Source organism: Chiloscyllium plagiosum, chromosome 10, assembly GCF_004010195.1.
Source record: "Chiloscyllium plagiosum isolate BGI_BamShark_2017 chromosome 10, ASM401019v2, whole genome shotgun sequence".
Lineage (NCBI taxonomy): Eukaryota > Metazoa > Chordata > Chondrichthyes > Orectolobiformes > Hemiscylliidae > Chiloscyllium > Chiloscyllium plagiosum.
In genome coordinates, this window is record NC_057719.1 from 58836089 (window position 1) to 58857159 (window position 21071).

At 40.4% G+C, this 21071-nt stretch overlaps 1 protein-coding gene across 1 annotated transcript in view; it reads left to right on the forward strand.

Moving 5' to 3' along the window:
- ttc6 (tetratricopeptide repeat domain 6) overlaps positions 1-21071 on the forward strand; it is a 212846-nt gene that overhangs the window by 27891 nt on the left and 163884 nt on the right. Inside the window, exons 2-4 of the mRNA XM_043698490.1 lie at positions 3941-4057; positions 6192-6437; positions 14457-14599. Of these exons, the coding sequence (XP_043554425.1) occupies positions 3941-4057; positions 6192-6437; positions 14457-14599 (506 nt within the window). The remainder of the gene's footprint in view (positions 1-3940; positions 4058-6191; positions 6438-14456; positions 14600-21071) is intronic.

Here is a 21071-nt window from a genome sequence, read left to right on the forward strand (position 1 = left end):
GAGTACAGGAGTACAGTGAGTACAGGAGTACAGTGAGTACAGGAGTACAGTGAGTACAGGAGTACAGTGAGTACAGGAGTACAGTGAGTACAGGAGTACAGTGAGTACAGGAGTACAGTGAGTACAGGAGTACAGTGAGTACAGGAGTACAGTGAGTACAGGAGTACAGTGAGTACAGGAGTACAGTGAGTACAGGAGTACAGTGAGTACAGGAGTACAGTGAGTACAGGAGTACAGTGAGTACAGGAGTACAGTGAGTACAGGAGTACAGTGAGTTACAGAAGTACAGGAGTACAGGAGTACAGGGGTACAGAAGTACAGGAGTACAGAAGTACAGGAGTACAGGAGTACAGTGAGTACAAGAGTACAGGAGTACAGTGAGTACAAGAGTACAGAAGTACAGGGGTACGGAAGTACAGAAGTACAGAAGTACAGTGAGTACAGGAGTACAGGGGTACAGAAGTACAGGAGTACAGAAGTACAGGAGTACAGGAGTACAGTGAGTACAGAAGTACAGGAGTACAGGAGTACAGTGAGTACAGGAGTACAGTGAGTACAGGAGTACAGGGGTACAGAAGTACAGAAGTACAGAAGTACAGGAGTACAGTGAAAAGTGTATAATGTCGCCACAGACGGCACCATCTTAGGTACTAAGGTACTCAAATCCCATATGCGAACCAAGTTGTGTCGAACACAGCAGGTCATCATAAATTTGAAGCCATTCTTTGGTGGGTATTGCTGGACACTGCACCCCCCCCCCCCCCGCAAAAAAAAAGCCTTTGCTTCGATGGGAACGTGGCTCTGAATGAGCATTTGTGGTTGTCTGGTGGAGGGTTGTCATGAGCTTAGATAAAGCAGGTAGCAGCAGCAACAGAGTGGACATCTCTGGTTCATTATGATGCATCAAACATGGTGAGAATGATTGACTGCGCAGAACAAAAGTATCCTAGCTGCTGCCAGGATAATGGGCATTCACTGATGTTTAGGTACCTAAGTACAAAAAAAGGTTCAAAATAGTAAGAGAAATGTGAGTTAAAAATTTAAGCATTACTTCAAAGAATAGTAGAAAAATAAAGAAATAGGTAATAGCCTCCAAGATCTGGGCACAGCAGCGAGTCAGAATTGGAGTAGCTGTGCATGCACACAACTGTACAGCTTAGAGGGAATGTTGCACATAAATAGTAGAAGGACCAAACAGTGGATTTACACATGGACCTATCAGGTATTACAGGAATACTTTGCATCTGCCCTTATCAAGGAAGAAAATCTTATCCAGGTCATATTTAAAAGGTGAAATGATTGAGATAATTTTACTTTATTCTTTCATGCGACGTGGACATTGTTGGAAAGGCCAAATTTTGTTTTCTATTCCATAAATGCCTTTGAGATGAATGGCTTGTGGGGCCATTTCAGAGAGCATATAGAGTCAGCCACCTTGCCATGAGTCTGGAGCCACATATAGTTAGACAGGTGAGGACGGCAGATTTTGGTCCTTAAATTGAAGGGTTTAAAAGTGATAAGGAGGAGATCTTGGACAGATGTCTATATTTTAAACTAATAAAACACCAGGACCCCATCCAGAGCATTCAGGGATACTGAGGAAAGTGAAGAGGAAATTGCAAAGGTCATAATTTTCCAGTTTTCCTTAGATTTGGGAATGATGTGAGAAGATATGTGTATTATAAATGTTACACTCTTGTTCCCAAAACGGTGTGCAGGTAAGCCCAGCAATTACAGGCCAGTCAATTTAACTCTGACGGTGGGGAAGCTTCTAAAAACAATAATTCATGACAAATCACTTGGGCAAATGTCGGTTAATTGAGGAAAGTCAGAATGTTAAGATCAAATCTTGTTTAACTCTTTAAAGGGATCTATTTTGAAGAGGCAAACGAAAGGATTGATGAGTGTAATGCTGATGCTATTGTTATGATTGCAGCTGATGAAAACACCCAACAAGTTTCATTCCAGATTGAAACTTTGCTTGATCAACCATATGTTTTAAATTTGCAATTTGGTTACTGTTGTAGTTGGTTATTTAATGTATGTACTCAAAACTGTCAAATTGCTTTTAGTTAAAGAAGATACACTTATTGCATAAAAGAAAAAAAAATGGCTATTTATATAAAAGACTTTGGTCAATCATGATTAACAAATCATACATGATCCTCAGCTTTATTAATAGGGGCATGAGCTACAAAAGCATAGAGGTTTTGTTACGTTTATATAAAATACTGGTTTAGTCCAGCTTCAGTCACAACACGCTAGAAAAGATATAAAGGTGTAGGAAGGATGCTGAAAAGATTCATGAGAGTCGTTCCAAGAGTTGAAAAAAAGAACAAAACAAACTGAAATTTCAACAGGCCATGCTGCATCTATAGAATTCTGAAGCAGATGTGAAACATTAACTCAATTTCTCTCCACAGATATTGCCTGACCTGTTGAAAATTTTCAGCTTTCTCCGCTCTTATTTCAAATTTCCAGCATCTGCAGTGTTTTACTTTTGGATCCAGGAATGAAGAACTTGCATAATATAGATAAATTGGAAAAGCTGGGACTTATTTCCTTAAAGAAGAAAAGGTTCAGAGGAGATTTGCCAGAGGTGTTCAAAATCAGGAGTCCAGCCAGCATAGATTGGGAAATTAAAGTCCTCATTGGTGGAGGGATTGCGATCAGGAGGATGTAGGTTTAAGATCATTGGTAAAAGAAGCAATGAAGATAAAAGACGGAATGTTTTTATTCAGAAAGCGGGCTTAGATCTGGAACGTGTTGCCTGAGAGTGTGGCATGGGCTAGTTTGGATTATTTTCTAAAAAGGAAGATTATGCAAGGATACAGGAAGAAAGCAGGGCAATGGTGTTATTTGAATTGCTCAATCGGAGCGCTGGCATGGAAACAATGAATTTTATGCCTTCGTTCTGTGCTGTAACAGCCCTGTGATGTTGACAATGTCACTGAACTGCATGAAAATTGAGAGATGTGGTAACTTTCAACGGAGTTGGCAGCGCCATTCTCACCGTACTCTGTGACTAGAGATCTGGTTTGTGAAAGTTGCAGCTAGGTGCCTCAGAAAATGCTGCTGGCTGATGCTGGAGTAAAAAAAAATGTTCTTTGAATATTTTGAGGACTATGGTCTTCTTTTGAGAGCTCTCTTCTTCCCTTAGTGCAGAGGTTCCCCTTTGCAATCTGTGTCCTGTTGAAACCCAAGAGGAATTATAAGTATGAGCTCCAGACGTATCCTTGCTCATAGGTCTTTAAACTTCACTGAATTCCTTTAAAAGTGACCAACAACCTCCTTCTCAATCCAACAATCTTTGCGAGGCCCTCCAACAAAACAGTATATGATATTTTTACTCACTCTATAACAATAAATGAAAGACAAAAGCACCTCACCTTGAATGTGCAATGTAGATTACTTCAAATAGCGCTGATGTAGTGGAGGAACTGGTGGTTTTGGTGGAGATGGGATGTGGGAGAGGAAAGCGAGATTGAGGAGGTTGACTGGTGAGTTGTGGCAGGCTATCAGGGGCCCTTACTCATATCAGAGTGGCTGGTAATAGGACCTCCAAGGTCAAAGAAGGAATTGGGCGATGGCATGTTGTACTCACTCTGTGTACTTCAGCCAGGTACACATCAATCAGAATATTCCTGCAAGCATCTAACGTTTTTGCTTTTGCATGATCTTTAATTAAGTGTTTCTGGATTGCCATTTCTGTAACTTAATTTTCATGTGTTTAAATACACATCTGAGGTTTAAGAATTGAAAATAAACTTCAATTTTTAATTAATCCAGAAATAGTATTTTCATAAATCTTGAGCATTAGTGACAGGGACATTTCTGCCCTCTAGTGTTTGGTATCTGAAAAACTATTGTTACATTATAGGTATGCACATCAGATTAATTTTAAAATACTGGTCAGTCAAAAAAATGCTTTATTTTAAAGGAGATGATGAAAATCACAGCTGAGCAGAAAGAGGAGAGTGATATGGTATCGCTGCAATCTGAAGGGAAGGCTTCACTGACAGATTCTCAGTGGACACCTCGAAAGCACAGAGACAAGGTACTATTTAACGGCATATTTTCTTATATAAAACAAATACAGTTGTTTGATAGCATTTTATTTTCAATTTAAAAATGAAGGAATAATCCATAGTTTATGAAAGGTGACAGTAAAACTGACAAACATTCACAAATTGCATGGCCGGATTTTATAAACATATTGTTGATATATGGGATTTTATTGTGATCCTATACCTAGTAAGATTATGTTTCAGTCAGGTCACGTCAGTCGGTGATGTGCCCCATAGATGGGGGAAGGAGATTCAAAAGGTGAATAAAAATGATTCTTAATAGATTAAATAGTGTGTAGAGTGGTTCAAATGGCATCCTATGGCATTGAGGGAATCTAGAAAGTGGATCTTTGGAATTTTAGGCTAAAAATTGCATGTGACTTGCTTGTGGTCATTTGTGACATGATGTGATTACCTACACTATCGAAATGATACAGACAGCATGAAAACTTTGTGCTGCTTGATCATCTCCTGCTTGCTGTTACAGACCAGCTTAAATGCTGACTGGCTGCATGTCCTGCAGGGGCAGAGCTGCATGTGACGTTAGCTAAGGTTAAAATTAGCCTGCAGTCCTTAATGTTGCCTTGGACCTCCTTAAAAGACTGCTGAGGTATTATGAGTTTTTTTTGTGTGTGAGGTCTTTCATTTCAGAATTTTGGCCAAGAGGATGTTGTGATGATCTGGAGCATGAGCATGAGAAAGTGGGGAATTATAGAGCAGCAGTGACTTGGAGAAATTTTGAGGAGACTCAGAATGTCATGAGCTACTTGGAGCAGCTCTCTCTGAGGTGCTCATGTAATCATGATGGCAATGGCTGCGACTGCACTAGAGCAAGGTTCAATCGATCAGAATTTGGATCGATTATTGCTGGGCTTCCTCAAGCTGTTGAGGCATTGGAACTGTTGTTTGAAAATGTCAGTGTTTCTACAATGTTATGAGATTGTGAATTTTAAATTTGAAATTGATTACACTTTTGTTATCCATAAAATGCTAAGAGATATGGGGACAAGACTAGAACACAGAGTTAAGTTGCAGATCAATCGTGATCTCTTTACAAAAGGTGGAACAGATGCAACGAGTTAGATAATTTACTCTTGTTCCTTTTGGGTAGAATTTTCCTGTATATTTTCTAAGTATGATGGTGAGCATAAAGAACTAACATGTCACCTCCACTGGCAAGAAAACTCACTAGACTAGCCACCATACAGCTCATTAAGAGCCGGCAGATGAGCCGAGTCACAGGCCTCAACGCGAGTGGCCCAGAAACTGCTAGCTCCTGGTTGCTGAAGTCCCCTGTTCAAAGCCTATGGCTAAAGGGGTAAAGGAACAAAGAGCTTTCCTTCTTATGAATTGCGGGGGAGGATGGTGAAATGGGATCATTAGTGTCAGAGGCAAGACTAAGTTAATTGCCTACAGAAACCATCCACTTGTTCACCGTCGCCACTTCAGTATGGCTTCCTGCCTGTCCTGGTTGGGGCAATTTGAAGCCACCCCTCCAACTTTGCAGGCAGTTTCCTAGTCAAGAAACTTTCTCACTAAGGTGTAGGTGGTCAAGAAGGTGGTGAGTTAAGGCCTTTTCAGTGGCCATTAATGACCACGATGGGTTTTATTTGCTAGCAAGTCAAGTAAGTTGTCTATTGACCCTCTGTTTGAACACAGAATTGCTCAGATGGAAAGAAGTGGTTAAGTTTCTCTCCTGGGCAATTCTGTTTTTTCTTCCTGTTACTCTTCTCACAATGTCCAGAGAGGGAAGAATTGCACACACTATCGTTATGGGAAAAATCTTTATCTGTATATTGAATGCATCTTAGAAGGTGGCTAAAGAGAGTTTCATTTTCTTAAGGAATTAATGGTATGTTCTAAAATGATTTATGAAATAGTTGGGGGAGAAATTAATACATTGAATTAAAAGATCCTTCAATAAAGAAGTGTCGGACTAAAATTGAAACCATGAAATTGAAGGTGAACATTGAGAGGGCAATTGTTCAGCTTTAGTCTCTAGCTGCCTCTTCAGTGCATCTTTCAAAATTTATGTTATGAACTGTGCAAGGATTTCCAACTATTCATAAAATTGTCTATTAAGTGTTAAACAATTTATCTGCAATTAATCATTCTGATGTTCAGATTGAATCTTTAAGGGAAATCAAACAGAAAATCCAAAAGGAGGAAGGAACCATAAAGGCTTCGGGCAGCCCTGTGCTAAGTCCAATGATACCCCCAGAAACAGAGGAAAGGTCAAAATCTGCGTCAGCACTTACTTCAGCACTGGAACTGACACCTTCCAGACAAACTTCTTTTGAGGTTCCAGACAGATTTCAGGATACTCTAACCAACGAGGAAGTAGAAAAGACTCTTGAATTATCTGGAAAGGTAGGTTTAAAAACCATTCTATGTTGAATCATAAAATGGTTACAACACCAGCTTTTTGCACAAACAATTCCCCTAGTCCACTGCCCTGTGTTTTTAACCGTAGCTCTGCAAATTCTTTCTCTTCCAATAATTATTCAGTTCTCTTTTGTAGGCCACAATGTAATTTTCCTCTGCCACACTTTCAGGCAAAACATTCAAGATCATAAACTTCCTCTGTGTAAAAATATTACTTTTTGTCTCAATTGCTTCTTTTGCCAATATATAATTTTAACATTTCTGTGTATGCTCTTGTTCATCATTAAGTCATTTTTTTGAAAGTGTTATTTTAAGTTTAAATTAGAAGTTTAGGGCACCGAGAGGATTCGATGTGAGATAAAGAGATACAGGTCTAGATCGTCCATTCTGTGGAAAGATGGAGACTAGATGTAGCATGAAAGATGTGCCTTGGGATCTCCTAGAAGTCTTGGTATACTGACAATGAGGAAATTACTTGAGTTGTTTAAACTTCTGACAGCAAGTCTGGAACCCTCATTAAACTTCTCTACCTCTGAGCTCAAGTCAGAGCTTTGGAAGATTCTGATTTATTTTAGGGATAGTTACCCAGAAAATGTAAGGATTAAAACCAGTGTTAATTTCTGGGACCTATATTCTCCTCTGGCACCTAACTCCATGTTGGAGGGAAAGCACAGCAGGTCAGGTAGCATCCGAGGAGCAGGAAAAGCTTCATCAGATTCATTTTGACCAAAACATCGATTTTCCTGCTCCACAGATGCTGCCTGACCTGCTGTGCTTTTCTAGCACCATTCTAAACTTGACTCTAATCTCCAGCATCTGCAGTACCCACCTCTTCTATGTTGGAGGGACTATACTCCCTCTGTTGAATGTGCTCCATTTTTTTTCATCCACTCCTGCTTAGTTGGAGAGGTTATGCTCATCCTGCTGTCCTTTAGAGAACTCACCTCAGTGTAGCACCATGGGCCCTTCAGCAGGGCATCTGGGTGAGTGGCAGACCTGAGGAACTGTCATCCAAGGTCTCTTCTCAATTCTAGTAGTTACTTCAGCCTAAGAAATCCTAGTTAGTCTGTATAACTGGCTTATTCCATCGTTGAATAGTTACAGCACAGAGATGGTAACAACTCTTTGCAAGAACTGTATAACTTGTCCTTTTTTTTATTTTTATTCATCCATGGAATTGCCTGCTGGACAGCATTTATTGCCCATCCCTAATTGCAGGAGACATTGTTGGTGAACTGTTTTCTTATGCTTTGAGATGGTAGAAGTAGGAGGTTTGAGAGATGCTGTTGGAGAAGCCTTGGTGAGCCATTGTTGTGCTACTTCTGGATGTAAAAAAGGCTTCTGCCATTTTCCCTGTAGCCTGCCCATTTTTAAATCTTCAGGTTCTTTGCCCTTTTGAAAGCCCCATTTGTCTCTGCCACTCTCTCAGTCAGTGTATTCCAGTTCCTTACCATTTGTTTTTAAGAAAATGTTTCTCATGCTGTCTTTTGTTCTTTTGTCAATTAACTTAAATCTTTGTCCTCTGATTTTGGATTTCAGCTGCCAATGCAAACAATTTATCTCTATCTACTGCGTAGACTCATTATTTTAAACTGTTGTCTCAAATCATCACTTAACATTCTCTGAAAGGTCATTGGAAAAATAGGGATTGAGAAATGGGAAGGGTATTCCTGGTTCAAAGAGAGAGACTGGAACTACAACAGTTGCAAATTCTGTCAGCACCTTGATTCAAAAGTTAAATTTGCAATGAGCATTTGATTTTGAGAAGGCTACAACCAAAGTAAAAGGAATAAGTATTATCTTTTCTGAAAGGGAGTGAAATTGTTGTTTGGAATGTATGGCTAACTGAGGGGCCACTCCAGGAATAAGGTGTCCAGAGATAAATCAATTTTCAGCCTCTACCTTCAATTCCCATTTGAGCAGTGTGACTACACAGCTCACACTGGGGTGTGTGGTGTTCACAGCTTGAGGTCTTCATAGCTTATGGGTGCTGTAGGGTCTGGAATGCATCATTAGCTTCTAAAACCACATTTCAACTTAAAATTGTAATTTCCATTTGAGTTTTTTTAGTTACAGTGCACCTTTCAAGGGCTGTCAAAATTTGGCTTTAAATTTGCTTAGAAGTGTAGCTTGCATCATCCATTTGTAACCTGCTATCATAAGGTACTGGGTGAAAGTGCATTGTGGCCTGCTCTACAACTGTTAATGGAAGCCAGGGATAACCATTCAATACCCCACCTTCCCCATTGACAATGGCAGACTATCCCAAAGACTGCAAGCTATGTAATTGCAGCTGCCATACCTTCAGACAATTCATTGGTGAAGATGTATAACACAGAATGTAGAGCAATGTCTTTACCTTACTGCATATCTGAGAAGAACAGATGGCAATGTTGCTTACAGCTTCCTGGGAGAATCCTGTTTCCTTATTTACCATGAAATGGTTCCTGTCTTCTCTAACCCAATTCAACTGCTTGCTCCTTGAAGGAATAAGGAATGTGGTGTAAAGTACCCCGAGCGTGGTTGGGGATGGTTTTCTGCCTGACTTTCAGCCCCCTGAAGTTTTTATTTTTGTTTTACTGTTGGTACCTTGTGGTCACTGATGTTCCTCAGCAGTGGTCATCTCTCTGAGTGGGCTTGCTGAGGATTCAGAGCTTCTGCCCTCTGAATGGGATGGCAGCATCAACAGCACCTCCTGCTGTTCTCAGATGGTAGGCTCGCAGCTGGTCAATTTGGAGGCTGCCTGCTGTAAATGATCACTCTTAAGAACTGGGGACATTGATGTTTTAAGCAAGTACATTTAAGTAACACATGAAGACATTTGTATTCGTGATTGAAATAACTGCACATAGGTCAGTATACCATCACCAAGTCACCCTTTATTTACTTGTGCACAGTACATTGACTGTAGCCAGCCAGCTCAGAGTCAGTTGCCTGAACTAAGGAGATTAAAATCTCCTGGTTACATATATCTATATCTATAAAACCTCCACACTACCACTGAATAGCGGTAGTACATATTTATTCCCCAGTACCCCTGTAGTGTGTGTGCAGGTGTAGGACACAATGAAGAATAGCAATTGCAGAAATCTTTATTCACATTCCACTAATAGGAAGAAAAGAAACACCCAAGTGGCCAGTGACAAGCAATGCCATTCTCAACAAAGGGCAATGCCTAAGTGATCAAACAAATGAAGGTAGGGCAGGGATTAAACAACAAATAGAATTGGAGGGAGATGTCCTGGTTATATTTTTTTTCCCTGTTCCTTTTTTTATAAATTTAACCCCCACACTACCTGCAGTAGTGCTTATTTTATCCCCAGCACCCATGGTGTGTGTGTGCAGGGGTGAGACAAAGTGAAAGACACAAAGTGCACGAATCTTTATTCAAATTCCACCACCAGGAAGATAGGAAAACACCCGGGTGGCCAGTGACAAGCACTGCCCTTCACATCAAGAGACAGTGCTGTGTGATCAAAACAGTGAAGGGGAGGGTAGGGAATCTCGTGGTTATATTGGTCAGCCTTGGCTTTTCTGATTGGCCCAGGTTAACAACCCCAATCATGCACCTCATAGTCAACAAGGTCCACCTGGTTCCATCATTACATCCTTGCCCTATATATCCAGGCATGTAGGCTTGGGCTTTCTCTTGCAGTTTTTCCTGCAACACTTTTGCCCGAGGTCCGGTTCCTCCAACTAGGACTGAGTACTGGACCATCTCCTGTCTCTTGCAGTTGGAGCGTCCTGGGAGAGTTTCCTTTCCTTCATCCAGCAGTAACGGTATTGAGGCTGCATCCATTTTGAGCTCTGAGATTTCCTTGACTTTAGACTCCAAGATGACTGTTGCAAGTTAATGTTCTTCCTAGTGTCTCCCATAGCCACTGAAATAACAGAGGCCAGAATCCTGTCACCAAGTCACCCTTTATTTACTAGTGCACAGTACATCGTGCCAGCCAGCTCCGAGTCAGTCCTCGTCTGAGGAGGTTCTAATCTTCTATTTATATTGGTCAGCCAGGGCTTTCCTGATTGTCCCAGGTTAACAACCCAATCAAGAACCTTGTCATCAACAAGGTCCACCTGGTTCCAATAATTACAGTAATCTTCCAGTAAAGTTCTCCTACATCAGTGGCAAGATCTGGTGAAATCATGAGAAAGCATTCTTTTAGCCACTTCCAACAAGAAACAACACCAGCTGCAAATTTCCCTCCAAGTTGCTCACCATCCAGACTTGGAAATATATCACCATTCCTTCAGTGTTGCTGCATCAAAACCCTAGAAATCTCTCCAAGCAGCACTAACAGAGGGTGTACTTACAACAAATGGACTACAGTAGTTCAAGAATACAGCACACAACCACTTACACAAGGGCATCTAAACATGGGCAATTAATACTGTCCTAGCCAGTGACACCCACGTTCCATGGTTAAATGAAAACAAAATTCTGTAATGCATAAAGCAAAATATTTCACCAGTGTATTACTGATCAATAAAGTTGTTACATTGTAAAAAGCTTGTGAAATAATAGAAGACTATAAAGGCCTCTTTTGGTGGACAGATTTTAGTAAGCTGAAATAACAGCCCAGAGTCTACTGGAAAAATATAGAGAATTTATTGGGCGCATAATTGTTCGCGTTTAAATTGTCCAGTAATTTGTGTGAGGGAGAAATAACCTGAGTTGCAAATTACTACAAATGTCTGGATGATTTGTATCACATACCATTAGCCTCATGAAAATTGCATTTTGCTATTAACCTCCCCATTAAGTCTTGAGAAATTGTTGCCTTTGCAAATCAATTGTTAAACAAACTAATCACCATTGGTTTGGGTTTGAATTTAAAATTTAACATTATTCATTTTTCTTCCTTGCTCACTTTAATTCCCTCTCTTTCTCAATCTTTATTTCCATTTCTTTGATTAGATGGATTCTTGTTTCTATTAATTTCATATTCTGTTGTCCCATTAAATTTGCCTGGTGCTATCTGTTCACATTTCCAGTCATATTCCATGGCAAAAGGTTTTGAGCTGAGGGCTGAGTGAAAAAAATATCTGGTGGGCTATATCGTGAGATATCTCACTCCTGGAAATGTTGGACTATTAAACTCAGCTCTGTAAGAAATTATGATGTATTTCATCATTGAAATATATTAGTCTAGGACTTATAGAAATATTACATAGGTGTACAGAATACTATGTATTTGGATATGTTAGCTTAAAATGTAAATTGCATATCTTTCATATCAATGCATTTCAGAAATCTGTTTGGCTCTGTGTTTAATTTCTCAAACATCACTGTTTTTGAAGGAACTATTTTGTTTCATTGAGCAATATGATCTGACTTTGAAAAATAATTATCACTGTTTTTCGAGGCATGTTTATAGTATGAGCAGAAATTTATCTTCCACTGGTGAGTTTGCCATTGGGTAGGCTCATTGAATCCCTCAGAAGGCCTTCCCATCAGCACCTGTTCCAAACTACCTGCAATTTTAGGGGAATCAGATACGTGGACGGCACTTTCATTATCATTAAGAGAACAGAAATCGAGAACACACACTGGATTATCAACATACTCACAGGGATCAGATTTACGAGGGAGGAGGAAACCAACAACCAACTCCCATTCCCGGATATGGTGGTAGAAAGAACACGGAATGGTGAATGCACCACAAAAATGTACAGGAAAGCCACACACACTGACCAGGTCCTGAATTACAACAGCAAACACCCAAACACACATAAGAGGAGATGCATTAGGATCCTGTTCAAAAGGGCTACAACACACTGCAGCACTACTTAAGTAACAAAGGGAGGAAGAAGAACACCTCTACAGAGTACAGAGGAACCTCGATTATCCGAATATCAAATATCCGAATATCAGATTATCTGAAGGAGATCTCGAGGTCCTGATAGAAACATTACATGTGTTTCCAACACTGATCACGTCTTTAGTTTGCAGTGATTAAATAGGCACCGCTTCCAAATGACTGACCTCCTGCCTCTCTCTCTCCCCACACTTTCCGTGGAGTTCTACACAGGGTTGTACCCTAAACCCCCCCTTCCCCAGATAATCAAAAAGTTGCAGTAAAAAGTTGTGTGTGTGTGTGTGTGTGCGCTATTTGGAGACTTACCCCACAAAGGCAGCAGCAGCAGTCTTGTTGTTGGACAGGGAAGGGGGGCAGCAGGGGAGGGGGGGGGGGGGGGGGGGGATGTTGGGGTTGGGGGCTCACGTGTGGTGTGCAGCTGCCTCGTCTCCTGAATGGGGAGCAGACAACTTCATCGCAGATGCCTAGCAGACAAACAATGCATTGAGAACATGCCATGACCTAACTCACAAGCAACGCTTCCTGACATTAAAAAATGTTTTGGAACTCACAGCCAGATGTCTCTGACCACTGGGATTCATGACAGCCCGTAAACCAACAACCACACACAGACAACTCACCAGAACAAAAGGCTCTATACCCATCATGTGCAAGACAAATGTAATTTACAAGATTCCATGCAGAGACTGCACAAAACCCTATATAGTCAAACAGGCAGACAATTAACAATCCACATCCATGAACACCAACTAGCCACTAAACGCGACGATCAGCTCTCTCTTGTAGGCACACACACAGACGAGAAGGACCACAAATTCAACTGGGACAATGCAATGAATGTAGGACAAGCCAAACAGAGGACAGCTAGAGAATTTCCAGTAGCATGGCGTTCATCCACGCACTCCATCAACAGAGATCGAGACCCAATATACTGGCCACTGCAACAAACAACTGGAACCAGCAACTGGAAGTAGCAGGAATGGGACCAAATAAATTCCAGAAGACACAGTACAGCAGCACTTCACAGGAGGCTGGAAAGCACAGAAGATGTCACCTAGACAGGGGACGAATTATCTTCAAATCAACTTCCCAGTTCGGTGAACATACCCATAACTGTGACAACCAGCACCCAAGCTACAAATCTTTACGCAAACCTTGAATTTTAGGGGATTGGGGAAATCTACGTTTCCTGGTTCTAATTGAGGCCCTGAAGTGACCAATTCATTACAATTTACAGACCATTTCATCCCATCTTCAAATTTCAGACTGGCAAGAAGAGTTCAGTCCAGGGGAAAATGGCATTGCTCATGCCTAAGGTGGGATTTGGACTGAGGGAAGGTGCTTCCATCAGTAACCTCTTTTCAATATTAATGAGGTCTTATGAAGTCTGCCTGCAGACTGCCCCCTCCTCTGCCTCTTTACCAATACCTCCATCCCTGCCCCCTGTGCAGCCCTCTGAAACTCACCCATCACCACAATAAGATCTCCTTACTTAACTGGCCCTGAAACTCCAGGAGTTCCAGACTATAGGACTGTTTGCAGATGCATTCCTGTCCACTGTAGTTGCTGGATATCATCCTGATTGAGGGTGGGATGTCCCACGCCAACCAGGGAATGGCCAATATTGCCACCAACTCTTCCAGTGCTGGAATGGGAAACCTTGCCATTCTAAATATCCTGGTCATGAATTATTTGGCATTAGTTTTTATGTTTTAAAGTTTCTGGTATTAATCTTTCAAACTTTAACCATTGACTTTAACTTATTAACTGAAGGCAGGACACCAGATGCTTTAGTTTCAGATAAGGAAATTAATATTAATGGCAAAATGTTGAGCAGTTAATGATATAAACAACTCAAGAGTTGTGCAAGTTGCTAATCTTTCCTTAGCAGTATTTTTCAAGCTGGGTATGTGTGAACAAGAGTAACTGTTAATTCATTGAATTTTAAAATTTAGATAGTAAAGGACACAAATCATGTATTAACACATGGCATTTTTCTTAGCAGAAAAGTTATATTTTATATTTTGTTTGGACATTGCAGCCTGATTACATTTTGAAATTGTTAAAATATTAATACAATTCATTTGCATTTGTAATTACTTTAAATATATAATTTTTTTGGTTCATTCTTGACAGAACAAATTTCAGCTATTATTATATTTCATATGTTTTACCTTATTTCTAGGTCACTGTTTCTGATATAATTCATGTAAAAGGAACTTCATTTGGATTAACAAAGAGAATTTCAGATGACCAGAAAATCATACTTGAGGATGAAGAGCCTGACCAACAAGCCTCTGTGGTAGCCACACGGATCCCAATGAATAAGTACAATGCAATTATTATGTGTGTTACATTTCAGAGAGGTTCTCACATGGAAATCTCTGCAAATAGTTTATGAATCTTACTACATGTAATTATAATACTAGGCGACAGTCTGAAAAGCTTTTAGCTTTGTACTTCAGTTCCTTGTAGATAGAAATGAGGAAATTCACCACAATTACTTATAATTCTGCTGTCATCATAACTTACAGACTTCAACTCTAGCTACCTCAGCTACGGGTTTAAATTGCTATAATTACTCATTCAGGCACTATTTAGGCTCCAATTGGTCTGGTGCCAGCTACTTATGTGGTTTATGTGAAACTCACCTAATTTTACTCCTCTGTGTCAATAGTGCTTTTAGAACAAGTATCAAGCTGCAATGGCCACACCTTGCTCATTTTCTCTCCAATCTTTATTGAGGTTTAAACAAAATTTAATTATTAGCTTTTGTAACAACTGAGGCCTCTGAAAGGAGTGTAGCACAAGGAAGACAGCCTTTACATGGAACTACAGATAGCATTCATAAACAGATAGCATTCTCAAATAACTGAGCAGTAAATACTCAAAAATGGTTTACTGTCAATTTATTTTTTACTGTTTGGAAAAAGGACATCACTATGAAGACTGGTATTTATTGGCTATTCCTAGAGTGCCCTTGGAAAAGAATTATTGAGTCTATTTGCTGCATTCCTTTAAAGGCACTTCCAGAATATGATAATAGAAGGAGTTCCCAGATTTTGACTTATGGTGATATCATATAATCACCCAATATTGCACAATATTTTACTCAAATTTGTCCTTAATATTAGGAGTGAGAGAAATCTTGAGAGAATTTGGAATAGGCTGATGGGAAAGAATGCTTCTGAGCTTAGAAAATGACAACTAAGCCACCCACAGAATGTTACTTTAACAGATTTAGATTTTGTTACAAAACAAAGTTTTATGTGGTATGTGTTATATGGTAGCCAATGTTCATGCTATAGTTTGAGGAGTGGCTTTGATAAATGGTTATCATGCAATTTTCATGTGGAATTGAACTGCTTTTCCGAGAATTGTTAAATAATAGCCAAACAGACCACATACAAAACAATGTTAGTGGGTGATGAAGTGTACAAAATAGTAAGATTGGCTAGCCTAAATTCTCTCTTAAGTTGATTACCAAATTCTAGGAAATTTATATCATAAAAGCACAATTAGAATGCAACATATTATTTCTTTTTAGAAATAAGTTCAAAAAAGTTATGGTATCTTGTACTTCACAGATAGAACTGCCCTAATGTTGGTCAGCAATTACTTGTTTGTTCACATGCTGATTGGTGACCATATAAACAATTCTTGCAGAACAGAGTTTCAAAATGAATATTTGCTACTTCTGGAAATGCAATGGTCATGTGTACAGAAGTCAGTATTAGCAAAGCACCAGCCTCACTACATCACCATAGCAGTACTTCAGCAATGCACTCAATAGTGCACCTTACATTGCAATGCCACTGTCAGCCCACTTAGCATGTAGGGCCAGACACCCATCTCTTGCATTGAAATGGGGTGCTTCTCAAGGCTCTTAGCTTGCTTTCTTAGTACTCACACATTTGTGCTTAGTTGAACACACAGTATCTTTGCCTGACTTTGCCATTTAGTGCAGTCGCCAAGCCAAGTATTTTTTCATATTTAGTAAAAATGGACAGTCAAGGGAGCAGACATGTTACTACATAGAAGACAGTGAGGTCTGAAGATGCTGGAGATCAGAGTGTGTTGCTGGAAAATCACAGTAGGTCAAGCATCAGCCGGAGCAGGGAAATCGATGTTTTGGGCCAGAGCTGCAGGAATTCCTGATGAAGGGCTCCGGCCCGAAACATCGACTTTCCTGCTTCTCAAATACTGTGCTTTTCCAGCAACACACTTTCAACATGTTACTACATAGCATCATTCTATGACAGTGTCACACCACAGCAAGAATTAGCAGCTTATTTGGCAAACACATTGCATATGCTTCAACCAAATGGCCATATCTAATGGGAGTTAGTCCTTTGTTCAGTCAATAGGGAAATGGTTAGTCAGGGTGCCACCACAGTCGGTCAAGGCCATTCTTTGATTTCAGCGCATGAGTTTCATCTGGTCATTTACATGCTTGGTACGATCAGGGTACAGGGTTCTGTGTCCATCTAGTCCTGGAATTGAGCAACAGTTAATCCTGCAGGTTGAGTGAAACCATCCTGGGGATTACTGGCAACTCAGTCAGAAAGCTGCAAAGAAATAAGTCAAGGGACTGGTTCATCCTCAGTCAGGAAACTTTATGAGGTATCCCAAGTGAGAGAGTAGGAAGCATAGTGGACAGAAAACGTTAGTAGTCAGATAATGACATGAGTGAAAGCTATTCATGGAAAATGTTGCATACTATAGTGAGAGTGGAAGGCCATGAGCCTTGGTGGGATGCAGTAGCAGCGTTAGAATGAGCGTGAGATAGTGGAGAGGAGATGGTGGCATTTACCATTGAGAAGCAGAAAGGGTCATTAAACTTCTTGCAACATTACTGTGCAATTCTCTGGATTGTGAACACTGCACTAACACAAGTGGCAACTTCAGACCGACTGGTAACCTCTGATGCCATGATCTCCTGTTGTAGTACTGTGGAAAGAGGATAGATGTGTTGTCCCAGTCGAAAAAAAACCCACCATTTTGACTGGGACAACACATCTATCCTGGGACAGGCTAAGCCAAGACATGCCAGAGAATTCCTAGAGGCCTGGCACTCCAACCACAACGCCATAAACAAGCACATAGATCTAGATGCCATCTATCAACCCCTCAGAAAATGATCAGGAAATGACATCACCACAAACCCCAGGAACCCCATCCAGGAGAAAGATATAAATAGAAAGCAGGAGACAACAGCTTCACTTCACTTGGAGGTCGCCACTGATGATGTTACCTAGCCAGGTAATGAAACGTCTGGATATCAAACCTACAGCTCTTTAATTATGGGATTTGTGACACCAGAAAGGACTTCCATCTCTGCTGAGCACAAGATTGTATGATAGGAACATCGAGGAGGATCCATAATTAATGAAGCCACCAGTGAACAAATGTATGAGAAAAGCTGCCTGGTCTGACAGAGGGAAACTCTCCATGAAACTCTGTGAAAGTGACATGATCAAAATGTGGGAAGGTTAAGCCCAAAGAATCTACTGCTCTCTGCATTTTGTATTCCCATCTTCCTATATTTCATTATCAGAATGCCTTGAGGTAAGTGGACCCAGAGAGCAAAAGTACATGAGTGTCAGCTTCTGCTTTTGCGCATTAGTTTTGATGTTCTCTCAGCCTGTTTGTGTAAGAGAAGGGGCTGCAGGGAGCATGTTGTGGGTACAGGAAGCCATTCAAGTGGGATGATGGACAAGGAATGTAGTACTAGGTAAGAGTGCAGTGATCTGATCTCCAGCATCTGCAGTCCTCACTTTCTACTAAGTAGTGAGGTGGATTGATGCCATTCTTTGAAGTAAAGAATGAGAGTTCAGATGGCTGTATTGCCTTGTTAGTGTCACAGTGTGGCGTATCTGCTCAGGACTGTAAAGGAATTTGGAGCAGGAGGGGGAGGATCCAATGATTGTGGTCAATGTAGGTGGAACTGGGAAGGAGTTTCAGCATAGAGTGTATGAGAAGCTAGATAAAAAATTCAAAAGCAGATCTTCGAAGATTTTAGTCTCTGGATCATTAACTAACCCGCATGCAAATTAGAATTCAGTACATAAAGTTAGAGAGATGAATATGTGGCTCAAAGAATGTTGTGGGTGAAGTAGATTCCAGTTTGTGGGTCATTGGAACCAGCAATGAATAAATGACCATTGTACTATTGGAATGGTCTGCACTTGAACTGGGCTGGAGTCTGTGTTTTTGTGAACTGTGTAATTAGGGAAGTAAAGAAAAGGTTAAACTAGGTAGTGAGGGTAAGGGATCAGTTGTGTAAAGATGTGTTTTATTAAAGGGCAGAGACACGGTAAGAGAGGAAAATAGTAATCTGGGAAATCAGGGTCAGAGAATTGAAGGAAGGGACAGAGAGAAAAATGAAACATGGGAATGCACTAACTATCAAGATTAGCTGCTAAAAAGATAACAACAACTAAAGACTGTATCTGAATGAATGTAGCATTCACAACAATGCGACACGGTGGCACAGTGGTTAGCACTGTTGCCTCACAGCGCCAGGGACCCGGGTTCACTTCCCGCCTCAGGCGACTGACTGTGTGGAGTTTGCACGTTCTCCCCGTGTCTGCGTGGGTTTCCTCCGGGTGCTCCGGTTTCCTCCCACAGTCCAAAGATGTGCAGGTAAGGTGAATTGGCCATGCTAAAATTGCCCGTAGTGTTGGGTAAGGGGTAAATGTAGGGGTATGGGTGGGTTTCGCTTCGGCGGGTCGGTGTGGACTTGTTGGGCCGAAGGGCCTGTTTCCACACTGTAATCTAATCTAATCTAATCTAATCTAAAACAATGTAAAAAAAAATTGATATTGCACATCAAAGTAAATAAATACAATTTGATAGCCATTAGAGAAACATGGCTTCATGATGACAAGGATTGGATCCTAAATATTGAATAGTATGTGGCATTCAAGGATGTTAGGCAAAGGTGAAGGAAAAGCATTGTCAATCAAGGAAGACATTTATTGCAAAGGTTTGTAATAATCTTGGTTCAGGAGATCATGATGTAGAATCAGTCTGGGTGAAGATGAGGAATGATAGAGGAGAAAAGTCATTAGTGGGAGTAGTCTACATTTCCGCCTTGAACAGGAACCACAGTATGAGACAAAATACACAGGTCTTCTGGTGCATGAGTTACAAAAAGTTTTCAGGTACTGAATGGAATCAAAATGGCTAATGGAATGCTTTTCTTTATTATGAAAGAAATGGAACATAAAATTAAGGATGTTAACCTTCAGTTTTACAAGGTATTCATGAGACCACATCTTAATAATATGTGCAGTTTTTGTCTCTTTAAGGAAAAATGTAAATACATTGGAGGCAATTGGAGGAGATTAACTATATATCTGGAATAAGTGGGTTTTTTCATGAAGATGGGTCGGACTGATTAGGTTTGTTTCCACTGGATTTAGAAGACTGGGGAATGATATGATTGAAGTGTACAATAGTCTTGAAAAAAAAAGGGTGGATGTGGAAAGGATGTTTCCATTTATGAATGAATCCAGAACTAGAAGGGGGCACTATTTTAATATTGAACATCACTCTCTTGGATAGAAATAGGAGATTTTTTTTCCGTGAGAGGGTGGTGCGACTTTGGAACTCTCTGACCCAGGAGATGGGGGAATATGGGATCATTTTTAAGAAAGGGTGGATAGATTCTTGTTACGCAAGGGAATCAAAGGTTATTGGAGGCAGATGGGAATGTGGAATTCAAAACACAAACAGATCTGCCATGATTTTATTGAATGGTGAAGCCGACTTGATGGCCTGAATGGATTATATCCACTTCTATTGTATTTTTGTATGATTTTATGTGCAACCTATTTGTAGACTAGTGTCTTTTCTCTGGAATTCCATTGCAGATTTACTTTAGTATGGTTATGACTAGAGGCAGTGACAATAGGAATTGAGATAACCAGCAGGGAAAAATAAGTTGAAGGAGCAAAAGGGAGCAAATGACAAAATTAAGAAGTCAGTCATATAGTATCTACCTCAACCTTACCTCTTGCCTTCTTGCTTAGCTCCTTTTTGGTGCCCATCTCTCCTCTTACCTCAGTTTTATTATATATCTGCCTATAAAAGACTTTTGGTTTCCCCATTATGCTAATTGTGGTCTCCCCTCATTTTCTCTCTCTCTTTGCTGTCTTTGGGCTCATTTCCTTTAGGGAGCCTGCCCCCATCAACCAGTGAAAATTTTACCTGCTGCCTCTATTTATGAAGCCCAGGATTCTATCTTCTTTACCTGCCCTACCAACTTTAATGAATTGTGCACACTTACTCATATTTTCTCTGATCCTTTATTTACAATTTACATAGATGATTTAGAGTTAAGGACCAAGTCTAATGTGTCAAAGTTTTCAGATGACATTAAAATGAATGGTAGAGGACACTGAAAGTCTGCAGAGAGATAAAGCTAGGTTAAGTGAATGGCAAAGATCTGGCAGATGAAGTACAATGTTGGTAAATATGCGGTCATCCATTGTTAGGAAGAACAGCAAAATGGGCTACAATATTAAATTTTGAAAAGTTGCAGCCTGCTGCTGTACAGAGGGACCTGGGTGTCTTTGTGCATGAGTTACAAAAAGTTGGTTGGCAGATGTAGCATGTATTTAAGAAACCACATGGAATATTGTTCTTCATTGCCAGGGGGATGGAGTTTAAAAGTAAGGAGGTTATGCTGCAGCTGGTGAGGCCACATCTGGAGTACTTTGTACTTTTAGGTATTCTTACTTGAGAAAGGATGTACCGGCAGTGGAGTGGATGCAGAGGAGATTCACGCGGTTGA